Source organism: Helianthus annuus, chromosome 9 (genome assembly GCF_002127325.2).
Source record: "Helianthus annuus cultivar XRQ/B chromosome 9, HanXRQr2.0-SUNRISE, whole genome shotgun sequence".
In the NCBI taxonomy this organism is placed as follows: Eukaryota; Viridiplantae; Streptophyta; class Magnoliopsida; order Asterales; family Asteraceae; genus Helianthus; species Helianthus annuus.
Genome location: NC_035441.2, coordinates 173,129,146 through 173,148,035, shown reverse-complemented (window position 1 = coordinate 173,148,035; position 18,890 = coordinate 173,129,146). Strand labels below are relative to the sequence as shown.

Sequence of the window (18,890 nt, the reverse complement as noted above, 5' to 3'; positions counted from 1 at the left end):
CAAGTGTTGCTCATGCTCTGCTTGCGTCTTGGAATAGATGAGGATATCGTCGATGAAGACGATCACAAAACGGTCCAAGTATGCTTTGCACACGCGGTTCATTAAGTCCATAAAGACAGCAGGTGCGTTGGTCAAACCAAAGGGCATGACCACGAACTCATAATGACCATAACGCGTACGAAAGGCGGTTTTAGGCACATCTTCTTCGAGTACTCGAAGTTGATGATACCCAGAACGAAGATCGATCTTTGAAAAGCAGGTTGCGCCTTGCAATTGATCGAAGAGGTCATCAATGCGAGGAAGAGGGTATCGATTCTTGATAGTAAGCTTGTTGAGCTCACGATAGTCAATACACATACGAAAGGATCCATCTTTCTTCTTGACGAACAACACGGGAGCGCCCCAAGGAGAAGTACTAGGGCGTATGAAGCCTTTGTTAAGAAGCTCTTGAAGTTGACTCGAGAGCTCTTGCATCTCAGAGGGTGCTAAACGATAGGGGGACTTAGCGACAGGCGTAGCGCCAGGCACTAAATCGATGCGAAAATCGACAGAACGAGCAGGAGGAGGACCAGGAAGGTCTTCGGGAAATACATCCGGAAAGTCACGTACAACAGGAACGTCACTTATGCTTGGGCCTTTATCCTTCTTTTCCACGATGTGGGCGAGAAAAGCGAAGGTACCCTTGCGTAAGCACTTGTTTGCCTTGATACATGACATAAGCTTAAGGCCTTGAGAAGGCTTTTCACCATAGACGTGTAGAGAATCACCATTTGGAAGAGGCAAGCGAATAAACTTCTCAGAACAGACAACTTCAGCACGAACTCGCCCAAGCCAGTCCATACCTACTATGACGTCGAAACTACCCATTTGCATAGGTATGAGATCGATTGAGAATGTATGATCGTTAAGGATTAGTGAACAATTGGAGAGAACAGAATTGACTTTGACGGTTTTACCATTAGCAACTTCGACAGCGAAAGATTTTGGCAACTTAGAGCGTTTACACTTGAGCAAAGACTCGAATTCTAACGACACAAAACTTTTATCGGCACCAGTATCAAATAGGCATGAAGCATAGACATGGTTAATGAGAAACGTACCAGTGATGACGTCGTTTGCATTTTGAGCCTGAGCTGTGGTGAGAAGGAAAGCTCGACCCCTAGCGGGTTCTTGAACCTGTTGTTGTTGTTGGGGTTGTGGCTGTGGTTGTTGCTGTCGAGGTTGTTGTGGTTGATATCGTTGAGGACACACATTGGCCATGTGGTTGGTATCACCACACGTGAAGCATGCTCGCACAGGGGCGACTTGATTTGGAGCCAAAAGAGCTTGGTTTTGGTAGGCCTGTGGGGGGATACGACAGTATGGCGAGAGATGCCCATACCGGCCACACTTGTCACACTTTCGACAATGAGCGTTTGGGGGGTGATGATATCGGCATTTGTCGCACTTTGGGTGCGTTCCAGTATAAACCTTGCGTTCACCATCGAAAGCAGGCACAGTTTGAAGGGGTTGTGGGTTTGGCGGAGTGACGACCGCGCAGTTTTGGCTTGAAGCCTTCCGCTTCTTGCCTTGGTTTCTCTTAGCTTGCTGGGAGGGTTTAGACTCATTAGGAGAGTCAATGGTGGCTTGGTGCGCATTCTTTGTTGAAACCTTGTCAAAGGTTCCATGAAGAACACAATTGTTGTTAAGTTCGGTAGCTATGCGGTACGCGTCTTCAATGGTTTGAGGGTTGGCAGATGCAAGATGGTTTGTTAAGGAAGGTGCAACACAACGAATGAACTTGGCCACGGTTTTGGGGGCGGTTTCTACTTGACCAGGGCATAGAACACTAAGCTGTTTGAAGCGTGTAATCAAACCATCCATGTCACTCCCTTTTTGCGTGAGGTTCCAGAATTCATTTTCCAACTTTTGGAGTTCGTGAGGGGGACAAAAGTGATCCTTCATAAGTTGTTTGAGATCGTCCCACGGCATAGCGTGTGCGACCTCGTTTCCTCTCTTGTTACGCTCAGTTGTCCACCACTCAAGTGCCTTTTCACGAAACACACCGGTTGCATTCAATGTTCTCAACTCGTCAGGGCAACCACTTTGTAAGAAGGTAAGCTCGATGGAGTCAAACCAATTCATCATGGCGGTAGCGCCATTCTTGCCGGTAAATTCTAAGGGTTTGCAAGCCATGAATTGCTTGAATTGGAAGGTGGCTTTGGGTTTGTCGGCCTTTGAGTCGACCGAACCATGTGGTGAATCGGTTTGGATCTTGCTAACAATGTCGGGTAGGACCTTTGCAAATTGTTTAGCCATAAACTTCATACAATCCTTTTGGGACATGGCGGAGGAGGTCGAACCCTTCTTTGACCTTTGTCTCTTGGATGAACTAGAAGACATCTAAAAGATTTGAAAGAGAAGGGAAAGGATGAGACTTTGATCATTAATTGAAAACAAGGTTCGTGTATGCAACGCAAGTAGATGTTCAAGTACCAAGTAAAGTTCACATAAAGCATAGGTTCCCAACACACATTCAACATGTATAGCACATAAGTTGCGAATAGGAAAATATAAATTTAGTTGGTTCATGAGAATTATTATTGTTTGTGATTGCGATAATGTGCGACATGATTAAAACGACATTTCGAAATGAATGAACGTTCAAGTATAAAATCACATATAAATTGAGATACATAAAAGAGAGGCTCAATAAAACATAGGAATGTTTCGGGTAGAGAAACGTCGACAATTCCAAAGTGGGTCGAAAGTCCTTTCGATTTAGAGATATTGTGCTTTGGCCTATAAGTAAGATACTCTCGTCGAGAAGCGATTAACGGTATCTTACCCTTCCGGTTACTACACATCTCTAAATGATTGGAACATTCGGGACTTTGGCGAGAATAAAAATCAAGGAATGGGACTTAATCGACAAGATGCGGGTTTCACCCCTAACTTGACGATTTCGTACCCTAAATGTGGTTGGTACTTGTCGGCCAAAATAAAATTTTGACACTTTGACAAGGGTCCACTAGAGTTGAAATGGAAATTACCATTAAGTTGTGGATGTCACTCCTAGCTTAATGGTGAAATTTCGTGCAAAAATAGATTAAAGGTAGAGTGAGAGTCGTTTACCAAATTGTGGGTTTCACGCCTATTTTGGTAAAGTTGTCTCGTTGATGTTACAAGAGTATAAAATAGCAAAAGTGTATTCGTGTTAGCCTTAGGAAAGGCACATAAATTTATTAACAAGAAGTGTAGCTAGGAAGCATGTAAGATAGAGCACAAATGTTTTAAACAACAAATAAGAGACAAAGTTCCTAAAACTATAGACTAGGGCAAAAGCATGGCAATTTTCCTAATTCCCTATAGTTATGGCTCTGATACCAATCTGTCACACCCCAACCAATGGCGGAAACATCGGGATGAGACGAAGTGTGAAGATTGCTCGAGACATCATAACGCTATTTGTGACAATAATTTAATAATCCAAATTTCATTTCCAAAATAAATGTCAAAACATTACAAGAAAAGCAAATAACAACATTGTTCAGCATAACATAAACAAAATTGATACAACACTTTAAACCTAAACGTCTAAGTGAGTATCTAGGCATCTTTGCTATCCGTTTTCATTTCATCATCATCAACCTGTAACATGTTTAAAAATACAATTCAATGCAAAAGCAAAGGCGAGTATACAAGTTTGGTACGTACATAGCATAAGTTAAAAAGTGTGATCAATTCCTCATGGCAAGCATATGATTCAAGATAAACCTTAAATATGGCATGTGTCTAACATATCAAACCAAGAAAACGCAATATGCTCAAGACATAACCTCAAGTTTACGGGCGGGTCGTTAATCCTATAGCGCTACATATGTCAAGGTTTGGCTCGTACGAAGTTAATGATAAGTTCAACACATAAGAATAACCCAAGTTTAAAGTATCAAGTCATCACGTATACAAGCATGTTATAGGAACGTTCATGTGTTTAACAAAGTGTTCATGTGTAAGTTTTTCAATAGGTAAACATGTTACACCCCAAAAGTGGTAAAAGTAAAAAAAAAAGGGGGAAGTACGAGTATACTCACGGTTTACAAGTGGTGACTTGAAATTCCGAGAGCAAGTTTGTAGATGAATTAGTTCGGAGCACCTTGTCCTTCTACACAAGGAAACGTAGGTGTGTGAGTTTGGCGTATAACGGAAGATTATAGATTCGGGGTTTTTAAAATATAGAAAGTAACATAGGTGAAAATAATCATCTTGTACACATAACTCTTGTTCTTGACACTATTGAAACTCAAAAGAGTTGGTATGATTTCATGGATTCTAAGATCCATTAGAGTCGTAACAAGGGCATGGTCATAGATGATGTAACGTCCACTTAACAAATAACTATTAAGTCATCATCAAGTCTTAGTTACTTAGATGTATACATATAGAATAACTTAGATATTATATAGTTTACAAGTCTTAAGATTCAAGCATGAGGTAGGAGATTAATGTCTCCATTTAGGTACCTCTTTGTGTCATAGAATACATACATGAGGTAGGAAGAACAAGCTTCCATTTAGGCACCTCTATTGTTCACCACTACACTTGTTGTTATAAACAACAAGGAGGGTCATGAACATACAAGTATCAAGGTATTAACAACAACTAATCTATAGCAAAACATCAAGTAATGAGTGGATTCTTATGAAGGATAGCCCAAGCTAATCCAACCATCACACATTCAACAAGTTTCACACTTGAACATTACTTGTGGGTAAAACCCTAATTAAAAACAGAAAGTTTATGAGGTTTTAACCTCTGATTTAGATGTCTCAACCATGTTTTTAAGCTTAACCAACCATAAGAGGGGTTGTAAGCATTAGGACATTGGTTTGAGATGTGTTTCACACAAGTTAGATGAAGTTTGCATAAGTTTGAAACAAAACAGAAAGTTTTTGGTCAATTTCGGAGCAATTCCAGGTCTGATTTCTCCAAGGAGAAGTCTAGGAATCGAACCCCATGATTATACAAGCAAGTAGGAAAAAGAATCGAGTGAATCGGATAAGAATTGAGTGAGTTATGCTCATTTTCGTGAAGGGGTGTCAATCTACTCGAACCTTTGCTTTCAGCTACGGTTTGGAGGATGTTTTGAGAGTTTTTAGTGTTGCAAAAGTGGTAGGGAGGCTGGTTATAAGTGGTATTTATAGGGGGAAGGATTAGGGTTTCAATGGGTTGGGCTTTGGAAGTGTTTAGAAGGGGTTACACCTTGAAACTAGCCCACAAAACCCAACTATATGGGGCTGAATTTTGCTGAATTTGGGCTGCCATGTTTCTTTAGTTTTTTATTTTTTTTAAAACATTATAATGAGTAATTTTATTAGTTAAGTTGTGTAATAATATGCAACAATGTTTCCCCTAACTTGTAACAAGGTGAAATATGAAATAAAACATGATTTAACTAGGCAAAAAGTGTAATGTACAAGTATGTAACATGTTTGTAAGTAACAAGTATATGTCACATATTTACAAGTTCAACATATGTTTGTAAGTATCACAAAGAAGTATCAAATGATCTCATGATTAATCGTATTATGGTGTATGTATAGTATGTAACAAGGAAATGCAAGTTTTCATTCATGATCAAAATCTCGAGTTTACAACGAGTACTAGAAGGAACGAGTACAATGATACAAAGCTTCCAAAATTAGCAACACGAGTAAGACAAGCTATAAATAGAAAGTACAAAACACAGGGCGTTACATGTATGTAGATTCAAAAGTTTGAACATCTTTCTAGCAGTAAATAGCCTTAGAGAAAGAAATTCTGCAAATATCAATCCGCATATTAAATATGCATTTGTACAAGAATAATATTTCAATGGTTAATGTTAAAAGAATAACCTATAGTTATCATTCATATGTTACACTATTATTTATGATGTGCTTAAATGTTGTTTTGGACTAGTGTTATTATAATAACAGGTGCAATACTTGGGGGACAGAATGAAAGATAATGTTATAATCTTGTTCACAAAGTCAAATCTACTTCTAGTGTCTACTATCTACTACTACTACTAGAAAGATAATGTCTGTATTTTCATGGTTGTAAAACAAGGTGTTCAATTCCGAGCAGTCGCTATAAGGTAGGTTGCCGATGCAATTTTCTTCAACTCCGTTTAGTTATTCGGAATCGATCAAACGCAGCAACCTCGGCCAAAATCAGATCTAGTAGGTTAACTCGGACCAAGTTTGTTATAAATATTAAAGAATAAATATCATTTTCACGTATTCAGATCTAGTAGGTTAACTCGGACCAAGTTTCTATGCCTATCACATTAAAGAATAAATATCATTTTCACGTTTTTTGTTATAAATATTAGTAAATTTATGTTATTTGGCACATATTCAATTTCCGAAAACTAACTTTATTATAATTTAACATGTCCGAGTACTATCCGCCTAGACCGAGTACTCTCAACTCCCCGGTCGACCGACTAGGGAGCGCCTAGCGACTTTTGCAACCATAGGTGTTTTATTTATTAAATTGGTTGAGTGCCTCACCGCCTCCCCCACATAAAATTAGGAACTTGTCGCACTTTTAATATATTTCAAGTCATCTCCATTAAGGTACGGTTTCACCTCTCCACCATCCTGTTTTGTTGAGGTGAATATGGAGCGGTTAAGTGTTGAATAATCCCTGCGTTTTCACAGAACCGATTGAACTCATGAGATGTAAATTCTCCCCCTCGATCGGTTCGAAATATCTTGATTTTTCAACCAACTTCCACTTCCACCATGATTTTAAACTTTTTGAAGGTTTCAAACACATCACTTTTTTCCTTCAAAACAAAAGTCCACATGAAACGTGAAAAATCATCAACTAAGTCAAATACATACGTATTTCCTGCTATAGTGCTCGGAGAAATTTGACCGCATAAGTCTCCATGAATAAGTTCCAAAGCACGTGTTGCCCGAAACGATGCCGTCTTCGGAAATATTGTATTGTTTGCTTCCCGCGACTAAGCACGAATCACATATTTGATCTTCATGATTGATTTTTGGCATCCCCATGACCATATCTTTGATCACCATTTGTTTCGTGAACTCGAAATTTAGATGACCGAGTCTCGCGTGCCATAACCAATTTTCATTATCAATCCGAGCTTTCAAACAAACGAGTTTTCCAACTTTTAATTTAATCGTATAAATACGATTTTTAGACAAAATTACATTCATTAATATCTTGCCTTGAGCGTCACGCATTAATAAATAATAATCTTTCATACGAATATTACATCCACACTTTGTTGCTTGATCAAGACTAATTATATTACTACGTAAACTAGGGTATAATAAATATCGGTTATTAATCTTGGCTCCCCCGTTTTACCCAATAGTAATATAGAACCTTTCCCGCATATTTCGACTTGAGCCCCAACCCCGAATTTAACTTTGCCACCAACGCGCTTATTTAATTCAGAGAAAAAAGATATATTACTCGTCATATGGTTGCTCGCGCCATTATCCAAATACCACAACTCTTTTTTTTCCGAGTTGTCCTCGTAATTTTTTGGAATGACATTTTCTTCATTCAAGTAAACGACTTCTTGAACATCTTTCACCATAAATAAAGACGGGTCAATTTCTTTCGCATCGATCAAGTTTGCTTGTTTATCTTTCTTTCGATGTGGACACCTCGAAACAAAGTGACCGAACTTGTCGCACCGAAAGCATTGAACCTTCGAATAATTCTTTTGCCTTGCTGTTTATCCCCTTCGTTGGACCCCGTCTTGTGACCCGCGGTTTTGACCAGATTAGTTTCAAATCTCGCGTCCACCACTACGTCCACGGTTTGAGCCTTTCCCGCGCTCCTTACTCGAATCGCGTGAATTTTGTCTAGAACTTGAAGAAGAAATAGAATTATTGAACATAAGTTTCGTTTGTGTACCTTGATTATCCGTGTCTTCATCTTTTATGCGTCCCTCATCCGCCTTCATTCGTCCAACAACATCATTGAATGCAACTGTTTAGATCCACAACATCATCGAGAGACGCCGTTTTTTAAGACATTCCTGTTAAGTTGCTTGAAAATTCATCAATTGTACTCGAATCTTTCATCTTCAACGCCTCAAATTCTGATATAAGTGTCTGGAGTCTTGCTTCATGTACCCGATTGACTCCCAGCTGATGCGCTTTCAGTGCAACCCACATCTCTTTTGCCATCTTTAGATTACCAATTTGCAAGATATGTTTTTCCGGTATAGACTAAAACTACAAAGCAATCGCCATATTGTTTTTCTTCACATCGGTTTCAGTTCCGGGTTCGATGGCCTCCCACACACCATGAACGTTAAAAATCGCACGAATACGCACCGACCAAATTGTGTAATTTATCGAATTCAACATCGGGCTTTGAAGCTATGTTGAATTTGGAACCGAGATTCTCGGTATTCAAGCCGCCACTGCCTTCGCCTTGAACCATATTTTTCTTTCGTCAACTATACATATGAGTAAACGAACCCGATGTAAGTGGTTCAGTTTCTTCCGGTCTACACCGAGTTCCAATTCAAACGCGAACCCGAAAATTAATAAAACCAAATAGTCTTGGACTTGATAAAAAACCCAAAACAAAAAAGATTAGTTTTAGTCTACTACTGTTCTCGTTCTCGAAACCAATTGGACTTGAATTTTTTGATTTGGGCCCAAAGTCTCTGATCCAAAGTCTCTGCTTCCTCCTCTGTCTGTCTTCAAACGCAGGGTTTCAGCTCCGATTCCGGCCGAGCAAATCAACAGCAGCCTCACGCTACTGCTCCCTCTGTTTCTAGCATCGGTGAAATCGATCCATCATGCCTACTGTCAGTGTCGGAAGGGACCTTCTTTTCCAAGCCCTAGGGCGCACTTACAGTAAGTTTCAATACCTACTCTCCTAAATTTCCAACAGTTTCATCTTTTTCTTTGTTTTATTTTGTCAGCACAAGATGAATTCGATGAGTTATGCTTCGAATTTGGAATAGAGCTCGACGATGTGGTAAGCATTTGCACATCCTAACCCACTTCACTTGTATGTATGTATGCAAGTCAGATTTATCCAGTTTTAAACATGATATACCAGACAACCGAGAAAGCCATTATAAGAAAGGAGAAACATCTAAAAGAAGAAGACGAAATTGGTGGCAATGAAGAAATAATCTACAAAATTGACGTCCCTGCGAATCGGTATGATTTGCTTTGTCTTGAGGGGCTTGTTCAGGCACTGCGCATATTTTTGGGCATTGATTCCGTACCTAAATACAAACTTGCTGATGATATTGGTAAGGAATCTATGCTGAAAATGCATGTAAAGCCTGAGGTAAATATCTCATAAACCAACTCTGATGTGCTATGCTTGTTTAAAGCAGCAACAACTCTTCATTTTCATATATTTGGTAGATAACTTCGTTATGTTTATTTTATACAGACGTCTGTGATTCGTCCGTTTGTTGTTTGTGCTGTTTTGAGAGGTATAGAGTTCAATGAGGCGAGATATAACAGTTTTATTGATCTTCAAGATAAGCTTCATCAGAATATATGCAGGTTATATATGAATTTCACTTTCGTTGCCAATTGTAGTGTGCAGGATCCATACATATGTATATCTCTGATCTTTTAAGATGCTTTCTTGGGTTGGTAAATTTGTAAATTTCAGGCGAAGAACTCTGGTTGCTATTGGAACACATGATTTGGACACAATAGACGGCCCATTCACGTATGAGGTTCGTGATTTTCTTAAGTAGTCAGATTTGTGCGGCGTATGTTTATCTCTTAATGCTTTATATATTTTTTTTAATTTATTCAGGCTTTGCCACCGTCAGAGATAGAGTTCAAGCCACTAAAACAGGTAAAAAGAGTGGTATTTAACTTGAATTGTGCACATAATAATACATTAAATATAAAGTCACTCGCAGCTACTGAACTACATTCATTTACCAATATATCAAGACAAACTCATGCGTAATCTTTATGATATTATTGGTTACTTCATTTATTTTTAATTGGTTGTAGCAAGAAATTTACTAACGCAGTGGTGATGACTTTTTTTATAGGTGGAAACTTTCAAAGCTGATAAGCTGATGGAATTTTACAAGGTATATCCTTCATATATTTGTATTTTAAGAAGCGTGTGTATACATGTAAATCTGTGTCATTCTTTCTGGTTGTTGAGAGAGCGATATGTGCTTTCATTTTTATTCTGATACCATGTTTACCTTATAAAATGGCAGTCTGATTTGAAACTTAAGAAATACTTGCACATAATTGAAGATTCACCTGTTTACCCTGTTATTTATGATCGAAACAGGTATATTACTTTGATTTTTCACTATTTATGGTCCCACTTTAGCCTGTTTTTCGATTTGATAATCATTTAATGTACAAATTACCAATTGATTTTTGCAGAACCGTGTTGTCTCTTCCGCCAATAATTAACGGAGCACACTCGGCTATCTCTTTGAAGACCAAAAACGTGTTCATCGAATGCACAGCCACCGATTTGACCAAGGCCAAGATCGTTTTGAACACAATGGTCAAGCGTCGAAAATTTTTTTTGCATGATTTTCTTAGTAATCTTCAAGTCATTTAAACCACAAGAAAATGATAAGATTATGCAACATTTCGACTGCAGGTTACAATGTTCTCCGTGTACTGCAAACAAAAGTTCATGGTTGAACCAGTTGAAGTAACATACCCCGATGGGAAATCCTATAGTTGCCCTGAATTATCACCCTATGACATGAAGGTGTCTTTATCATATATAAATCATATAGCAGGGATTTCATTAGAGGCAAATAAGGTACGAAACATGGCGGATATGTAAAACATGCCTAGACAATTATATTAATTTTTAGAGTAAAATGCCATTTCCGTCCTTGAGGTTTGGCCTGTTTTGCGACTTTCGTCGAAAGGTTTGTTTTTCCCCATCTGGATCCAAAAGGTTTGAAATCTTGCCGTTTTCATTTGGCTGGTTAACTCCATCCATTTTTCTTCGTTAAGTCAGGGATGTTTCCGTCTTTTTTGTTAACTTGAAGGGTAATTCAGTCGTTTTCACTTTATGTAAGAGCATTCAGCATAATGTACATATATTCAAAAAATCGAATTGCCCTTTAAGTTAACAAAAAGGCGAAAATACCCATGACTTAACGGAAAAAAATGGATGGAATTAACGAGCTGTATGAAAATGGCAAGATCTCAAACCTTTTGGATCCAGATGCGGAAAAATAAGCCTTTGGACGAAAGTCGCAAAACTGGCCAAACCTCAGGACGAAAATGACATTTTACTCTAATTTTCATAGATAAATGTTATTTATTTGTACCTTCCAGGTTGCTGGATTGTTGAACAAAATGCAGTTGCATGCGGAACAAACTGTCTCTGAAGATAACGAATGCACTTTTATTGTGTCGGTTCCCCCTACCAGAAGTGACGTTCTTCATGCATGTGATGTAGCAGAGGTATCGAATGGAAGTACATTTATTATTACTAATGTTGTCGTGTTGTTTAAATCTTTGTATGATATTCATCCACCAATAACAATGCCTCTTTTTAATATAACTGACGTAAAATCTGTTTTATTGTAACAAACTCCAAAGGACGTGGCGATTGCTTATGGTTTCAATAAAATTCCAAAGCGGATGCCTGCATCTTTGAAGCCCTTGCCGCTGAATCAGTTCAGTGACCTTATCAGAACAGAGGTACATATTTTGCATTAACATGCGAAACTTCTATTGTTCCCTATAAGGATCATTTCAGTTATCAATTTGACCGTTTTACTTCTGAATGGATTATCATTATATTCAACAGATAGATTACTATTGAGATAATATGTAATTATCTTTGGCAACAGTACTTATAAAAATAATTTGTTTTTCTCTTTAGATCGCATTGTGTGGTTACACGGAAGTGTTAACATGGATCTTATGTTCTTACAAAGAGAATTCCGCCATGCTGAACCGTAAAGATGACAAATCTACTGCAGTTGTCATTGGAAATCCCCGCTCCGCAGATTTTGAGGTTTGCTTCCACTTCCACTTTTCTCGTGTTTAAAAAAATTATATACCAATAGTTTAACTATTTTGAGTCATATAGGTTGTAAGAAGCAGTCTCATGGCTGGAATACTGAAAACGGCCGCCCACAATAAAGATCATCCGAAACCTATCAAGGTAAATTGGGCTTTGTCATTGATTTGCTTAAAATTTAGCTCCAATGTTATTTTTACTTACTTTTTCATTCGAAATCCAGATATTTGAAGTAGGCGATGTAACTGTATTGGATGAGTTGAAAGATGTTGGGGCCACAAATCATCGCCAACTGGCAGCTCTTTACTGTGGCGCTACTTCTGGTTTCGAGGTAAAATTATGTTTTCTGATATATGTTTATGTTTCTATTTAGAGTAAAATGTGATTTTCGTCCCTAAGGTTTGGCATTCAAAAGTTTGTTTTTCCGCATCTGATCCAAAAGGTTTGAAATGTTGCCATTTTTTCCGGCTCGTTAACTCCATCTATATCTCTCCGTTAACTCCATCTATAGACCGAATACCCCTTGAAAAGACTGAATTGCCCTTTAAATTAACCAAAAAGACGGAAAGACCCCTGACTTAACTGAGAAAATGGATGGAGTTAAATTAATGAGCCGGATGAAAATGACAAGGTTTGAAACCTTTTGGATCCAGATGCGGAAAAACAAACCTTTGGATGAAAGTCGCAAAACTGGCCAAACCTCAGTGACAAAAATGGCATTTTACTCATATATTTATTTTTTCTTGTTTGATACTCTGCTTCACCTCATTGTCAAAACGTGAATCTAGTTAGTGAAATTAAACTCTCATTCTAGTTCTAACATTCTTATGATTGGCTAGAATGTGGAGAGTTGATATCTCATGTGTTGATGATCTTTCATTTCATACGGTTTTGTCTACTGATTTGATCTTGTACTCTCTTTTTTCTCTACAGTTGATACATGGTCTAGTAGACAGAATCATGGAAGTAACGGGCACTCCTTTTGTATTGGCTGGGGACAATACTGGTTACTACATTGAGCGCTCAGACGTAAGTACTTTTTCATGTTGCGCAATCACTTGCGATCGTCAGCCTTATTACTTTTGATTGGTTATGTTAATTTCAAACCACTGATTTTTTTTTTTCAAAAAGCAAGACCTTAAAAAGAAACAGGTTCAAGTTGATCTAGTAACCCGTTTTATGCAATTCTGTAATCATATGACACTAAAAAACATTTCCGGTCATCTCGCTTAGGGCTGTAAACGAATTGAACGAACACGAACAAGGCCTAGTTTGTGTTCATTCATTTAGGAATGAGCATGTTCATGAACTGTTCACGGACGCTTACCGACCGAGATTTATTGTTCGTGTCCGTTCATTAAGGAAATGAACGTGTTCATAAACTGTTTATGAACACTTACCAAACTCAAATGAACTCAAACAAATGTTCATGTACATGAATGAACATAAACAACGTTTATGAAGACAAATGAATACACAAGAACATATAAACAAAATCTGCATTTTCATCACAAAAATTACGAAGAATCCACCAAAAAATAAAACACTTAACATGATTATCTACAGTTGGTATAGTTATCTGAAACATGATCAAAACAAAATTTAGAAGTTTGTCAAACTTTAACACATTAGGGAGGCATAGAGTATAACTTGTGTTTTGTTAGTTGTAAATATTAGTTAGTTTGAGGACCTAACTGTTAGCTAGAGATGTTATTAGTATTTAATTGTTGGTCCCTCCTTTCCCTATAAATAGAGGGGTCCTTTTCATTTGTAATCACACCTTCAATATATGCAAGTTCAGATTTCATATTCATACCATTTACAGGTTTCAACTTTTTTTATAATCTAAAAACAATAAAGAAAAAACACGACATATAAAAACCTTTAAATGAACGAACATAAATGAGCGAACGTAAATGAACACATAAGCCAACGTTCACGAACATAAACGAACGAATACAAATAAACATAAACGAGCGAACATAAATGAACACATTACCCAACGTTCACGAACATAAACGAACGGAATTTCTTGTTCGTCTTTGCTCATGTATTAAACAAATGAACATAAACGAACTTCCCGTCAAATGGTTCACGAACTGTTCGCTGAACGTTAGGTTTATTTACAGCCCTAAATTCTCGTGGCCTGTAAGCGCCCCCCCCCCCCGTATTATGCCACCTTTATTGTCTTGTTTAGTTGCAAATTTGTTAACAAATGAAGGAACCTGAGTTTCTTTCGGGAAGACAAGCTAGCATCATCTACAAAGGGAAGCGGATAGGAACTTTTGGTATTGTTCACCCACAGGTACTTGAAGTTGACATATCTTAAAGTTATTTTAATTATTATTATTATCTTTCTATTGTTATTAATGTTGTTGTTATCCAATTGTTGAGATCTTAATGTTTCTTCTATTTGTCATATATGCATACTTATGCTTTCTAGTCAAGTGGATGACATTATGAACGTATTATTTCTAGAGAAGATTCATCGTATTTCATGTTTTAGCGCTGGTATTTCAACCCATTTACCTAAAAATGGGTTTGCTTCAGCTTATATTTTACCTCTTTAATGGGTCAAATACTTTATAAACTTGGAATGGGTCGAAAGTGGCCTGCAGTTTATTTAAATTCTTACAGCCTCTGTAATCATGTTATTCAAAAAATTATCTTAGTATATTAATAATCTAGGTTTTAGTCATTTTTTGTAAATTTATTATTTTTAAAATTTCAAAGTGAAAGCGATAAAGCCTTTGTAATTTTGTTGTGATATTTTTGACATATCATGTTTTATATAACTTTCAGGTGCTGGAAAACTTTGACATATCCGATCCATGCTCCGTCGTGGAGCTCAACATCGAGAGCTTTCTATAGAGGCTTGATTTGATCGTGACTATCTTTTTCGTGGTCTTCTAGTTGTAATTGATAGTAAAAAATTGGTTGAAGGGTCGGCTCTGTACAGGGTGTACAACTGCACAGGGCCCACTATTGTGGGACGTGAAATGCCGGGTCGAAACCCGACATCCTTTTTTCCCTCAAAAGCCCAAGATCTAAATGTTTTTTTTTTCCTTCACTAGTTTGCTTTAGGGCCAACCATGTTATCATAATTTATTTATTTTTAATCAAAATATTGATTTACACGTAATCAAAATTGACACATTTGCAATTGTTTGAGTTCTCAAAACGTCTCCCACAAAATCGCATTGCCTATTTTTTAATTGTACAAGTCGTAAGAATATTTTTCTTTCTAAAAGACCCAAATTTTTAAATGATTTAAAATGTGTCTCGTAAAATCTCGTTGCCTATTTTTAATTCATAAAATATGTAATTTATCCTTTACCTTTAGATACAAGTGCATATCTCAGGGCCCATATTTTTTACTCGTACATGGCCCTCGAGTGTCCTCAAATTCTCACGGATGACACTGGTTGGTTAGACTGATAAAAACCCTTTTCTTAGCATGTAATTGTTTGTGTTTTGCCCTGGTTAGTTAATTGCTAACTGGATGCGTGTTTTATGTAAAGTTAGTCTTTCAAATAAAAATTCAACGTGTCATATAATACGGGAGTGCCCAAGCCATTCACTAAATATGTTTGGATTACATAGCTTGCAGCAGAGCCGTTCCTACGTTTTTTGAGACCCTAAGCGAACTATGAAGTAGGGACCCTAATTTCGCCGATAAACTCTCCTCTAATCCCGACGCAATGGGTGATTACCCTTACTTTTTCGTCTAGTGATAGCCGATAGCCTAGAAATTGAAAGCAGATTGCGATGGGAAGTGGGAGCGATGATTGCGGCTGTATTTAGAGGCTTTAGGCAGCTAAATATTGATGCTTAGGTCGATGGTTGTGTTGTAATAGTTGGAAATCAAGGCGAGATGGATTTTGAAACTTGGCATTTGTTTGTTAAACAATATTTATTTTGGGCTCCTTCAATGAAAAAACAATTTAATTTTAAAATAAACGTTTTTATTTGGGCCTAATAATATACTATATATAAAAACTTTCTAAAAATTGGAGGCCCTTATTTTTTGGTGGCCCTAGGCCCGTGCCTAGCAAGCCTATGGGCCGGCCCTGGCTTGCAGTGGCGGATCCAATAGCAAAGTAGGAGGGCAATTTATGATATAAATTGGAAGCACATTTAGTTTTTTGTGGTGTAAATTGAGGGGACAATGGTCATTTGACGTATATAACCCGAGTAAAACTATGGTGATTGATTAGACAACAATATCATACGACTCGATTAAAAAGCAAGGTAACAATATCTAGTTGAAAAAATACATTCGAGCTCTATTTTAAATGTCAAAAAAGTAAAGTTTTAGGATCAAGAAAATATTAAACAAAAGTATTAGGTAACAAAAAACCTTACACACTTTGTATGAATATGCACATTTATTTAAGACAAGACCTAAATATGTAAAGATATATCACTTTAATTGATAAAAAAAATTCGCTTGAAACCATTTATCTTGTAAGTTTTAATCATTCACTCTTATATCTAGAAATCAATAGTAGTTATTAAATTCGAAAAAAAAAACATGAATCGACAACAAAACTAAACTCAAACTACCAGACATTATGCCAGCCCCCACGTTCTCCACAAACTATAACCGTAATTGCAGTAGTTGATGGCATTTACGTAATTATTCGCAACATGGGGGGCAGTAGTTACCACAAAAATGCATACAACCGTCTTGAATCCTCATGATAAAACACAGTTTCACCATTTCTCACCTTCATATATTCTTCACTATCCTCTCTTCACATCAAACCCTGCTACCAATGGCGAGCACAAGCAACGTGTTGACCACAATCCTCAACGTGATGACCTTACTCTTAGGCGTCATCCTGATCACCGGCGGCGTATGGACGTCTGTCCACCCCGGAACTGCCACCTTATGTGAAAAAACATTCGCCAAACCCTACTTATTCACCGGGATATTCCTCGTGCTACTCGCGGTCCTCGGGATCGTTGGCGCTTTCTTCCGGATCAACTCCTTCCTATACATTTACTCCGCCGTGTTGCTTATTATCATTGTTGGCTTACTGGCCTTTGCAATCTTTGCTCTGGTGGTTACCAATAAGCGAATTGGGAAGGCCGTGTCCAACCACAGGTTTAGAGAGTACCGGTTTAGGGATTACTCTAAGTGGCTGCAGAAACATGTTGTCACCGAGAAGAATTGGGATAATATCAAGAGTTGTTTGATCGATTCGCGTATTTGTATGGCGATCGCGCGAGCAAAGACTGCTAAGGAGTTTTACCGGAGTAGTTTGACTCAACTTGAGGTATGTATATTGTATAATATGCATTTGAAATAATAATAATAATAATAATAGAAATAATAATAATAATAATAATAATAATAATAATAACAATAATAATAATAATAATAATAATAATAATAATAATAATAATAATAATATGTAGTGAGTTAAGTTTTAGAATTTTTAACTATGTTGTGTATGTTTTGTGGACATAATAATAGTCTGGTTGCTGCAAACCACCGGGGAACTGCAAGTATTTGTTTGTGAATGCGACGTATTGGGTGCCACCGAAGTCGGGGATTCAGTCGGATGATCCGGACTGCAAGAGTTGGAGTAACAACCAGAAGAAGCTGTGCTACGATTGCGGGTCGTGCAAAGTTGGAGTGTTGAGTAACATGAAGCATTTGTGGAGGAAGTTTGCGATGCTTAACTTTAGCATTCTTGTTTTTGTGATCGTTATCTACTGCATCAGTTGCTGTGCTATCAGGAACAATAACGAGATACCGCAACCTTGCCACATCTGAGTTGAAGGGCTGTTTGTTTTGTTTATGTTTGAAGTTATGTCTTTTGCTACCTTATTTATGTTTTAACTTATGTACTGGATGTTTCATGTTTGGTTTGTTTGTTTGTTTCATGTATGCGACTTTGGTATTTCATAGTGTTATAACTGAATGATGTTAGTCTCTATGTTATGAGTACGTTAACTACGATCGTGCTATGATTAATTTGCAGTGAATCTCAACTTGAAGTTGAAGTTTTTCTATTTTCTTAATATCCATCTAATAAACAAATGTCCAATTCTTATTATTAGTAGTCGTATTATTTTCTTAGTTAGTTTGATGACATATTGTTAGTCCAACCAGTAAAAAACCACTAAAAATCACAATCTTGGAGCCTTTGTTGCTTTTCTTGAGATAAGATATCTTTAATGATGCGATTTCGGCTTCTAGTTTCTTTGTGTTTCTAACCAGGCCTTTTAACTTGCTTGGTAGTTCTTCCAATCTAATAAACGCATGTATAACCAAAGGTGCTACGGGATCGCGATCAATTTGTTTTTGGCACTTGTGGGAAGGCGTGGAATACCAGATTAATTTGGTCTTTTCTTTTTCCGATCTGATATCGATCCAATAAAAATAGATACATATGTGAACAACACAAGAAACACGCTCTAATCATATAGAAAGAAAGATTTTGTCCTCCTTAATTACTGTGATTGATTATGTTTTCATTATTTTAGGATTCCATGTTTAGCTTTATCATTGTACTTATTTTGCTATGTATCGATCAATGTGAATGTACAAAAATTACCCAACATTGCTTTCTTTATGGTATCAGAGCGGTGTTGCTCGATCCAAAAAACAAAGCCCCAACCAACCCTGAAACAAAACCCTTGGTTGCCGATTGATCTCAAGCTCGCTGGCAGGAGATAAAGATCGAAGTTCTGGTTCAAAGTATGAGGAGTTGCTGGTTCCTATTACAATTACCTTTATTATTTACACCCTTCTGATTATCCAAGGCAAATGCTTGCTAATGATGTCTTGAACGACAACAACTTCCTTGATTGGATTCAAGAGATTGGGAACTTCTTGTTTGCTAAAAACAAGA

The 18,890-nt window shown here is 37.4% G+C and overlaps 2 protein-coding genes across 3 annotated transcripts; both read left to right on the top strand.

The window, feature by feature from the left end:
• Nucleotides 1–8,658: 8,658 nt before the first annotated feature.
• Nucleotides 8,659–15,617, top strand: LOC110879634 (phenylalanine--tRNA ligase beta subunit, cytoplasmic). 2 transcript variants are annotated; one of them, XM_022128144.2, is made up of 19 exons: nucleotides 8,659–8,879; nucleotides 8,948–9,003; nucleotides 9,088–9,324; nucleotides 9,433–9,548; nucleotides 9,661–9,727; nucleotides 9,811–9,852; nucleotides 10,058–10,099; nucleotides 10,235–10,311; nucleotides 10,410–10,536; nucleotides 10,636–10,803; nucleotides 11,331–11,459; nucleotides 11,598–11,699; nucleotides 11,884–12,018; nucleotides 12,094–12,168; nucleotides 12,248–12,355; nucleotides 12,958–13,053; nucleotides 14,246–14,329; nucleotides 14,827–14,909; nucleotides 15,584–15,617. In XM_022128144.2, exons 1-18 carry the CDS (start codon nucleotides 8,822–8,824, stop codon nucleotides 14,893–14,895), a joined length of 1,788 nt encoding a protein of 595 aa, XP_021983836.1. In that variant the 5' UTR covers nucleotides 8,659–8,821; the 3' UTR covers nucleotides 14,896–14,909; nucleotides 15,584–15,617. The 2 variants fall into 2 exon arrangements, with proteins under 2 accessions (XP_021983836.1, XP_021983835.1); XM_022128143.2 differs by lacking the exon at nucleotides 15,584–15,617 and having other exon boundaries at nucleotides 14,827–15,190.
• A 1,068-nt stretch (nucleotides 15,618–16,685) lies between these two features.
• Nucleotides 16,686–17,881, top strand: LOC110874962 (tetraspanin-8). The gene is made up of 2 exons (XM_022123272.2): nucleotides 16,686–17,306; nucleotides 17,507–17,881. Exons 1-2 carry the CDS (start codon nucleotides 16,725–16,727, stop codon nucleotides 17,807–17,809), a joined length of 885 nt encoding a protein of 294 aa, XP_021978964.1. The 5' UTR covers nucleotides 16,686–16,724; the 3' UTR covers nucleotides 17,810–17,881.
• Nucleotides 17,882–18,890: the final 1,009 nt, after the last annotated feature.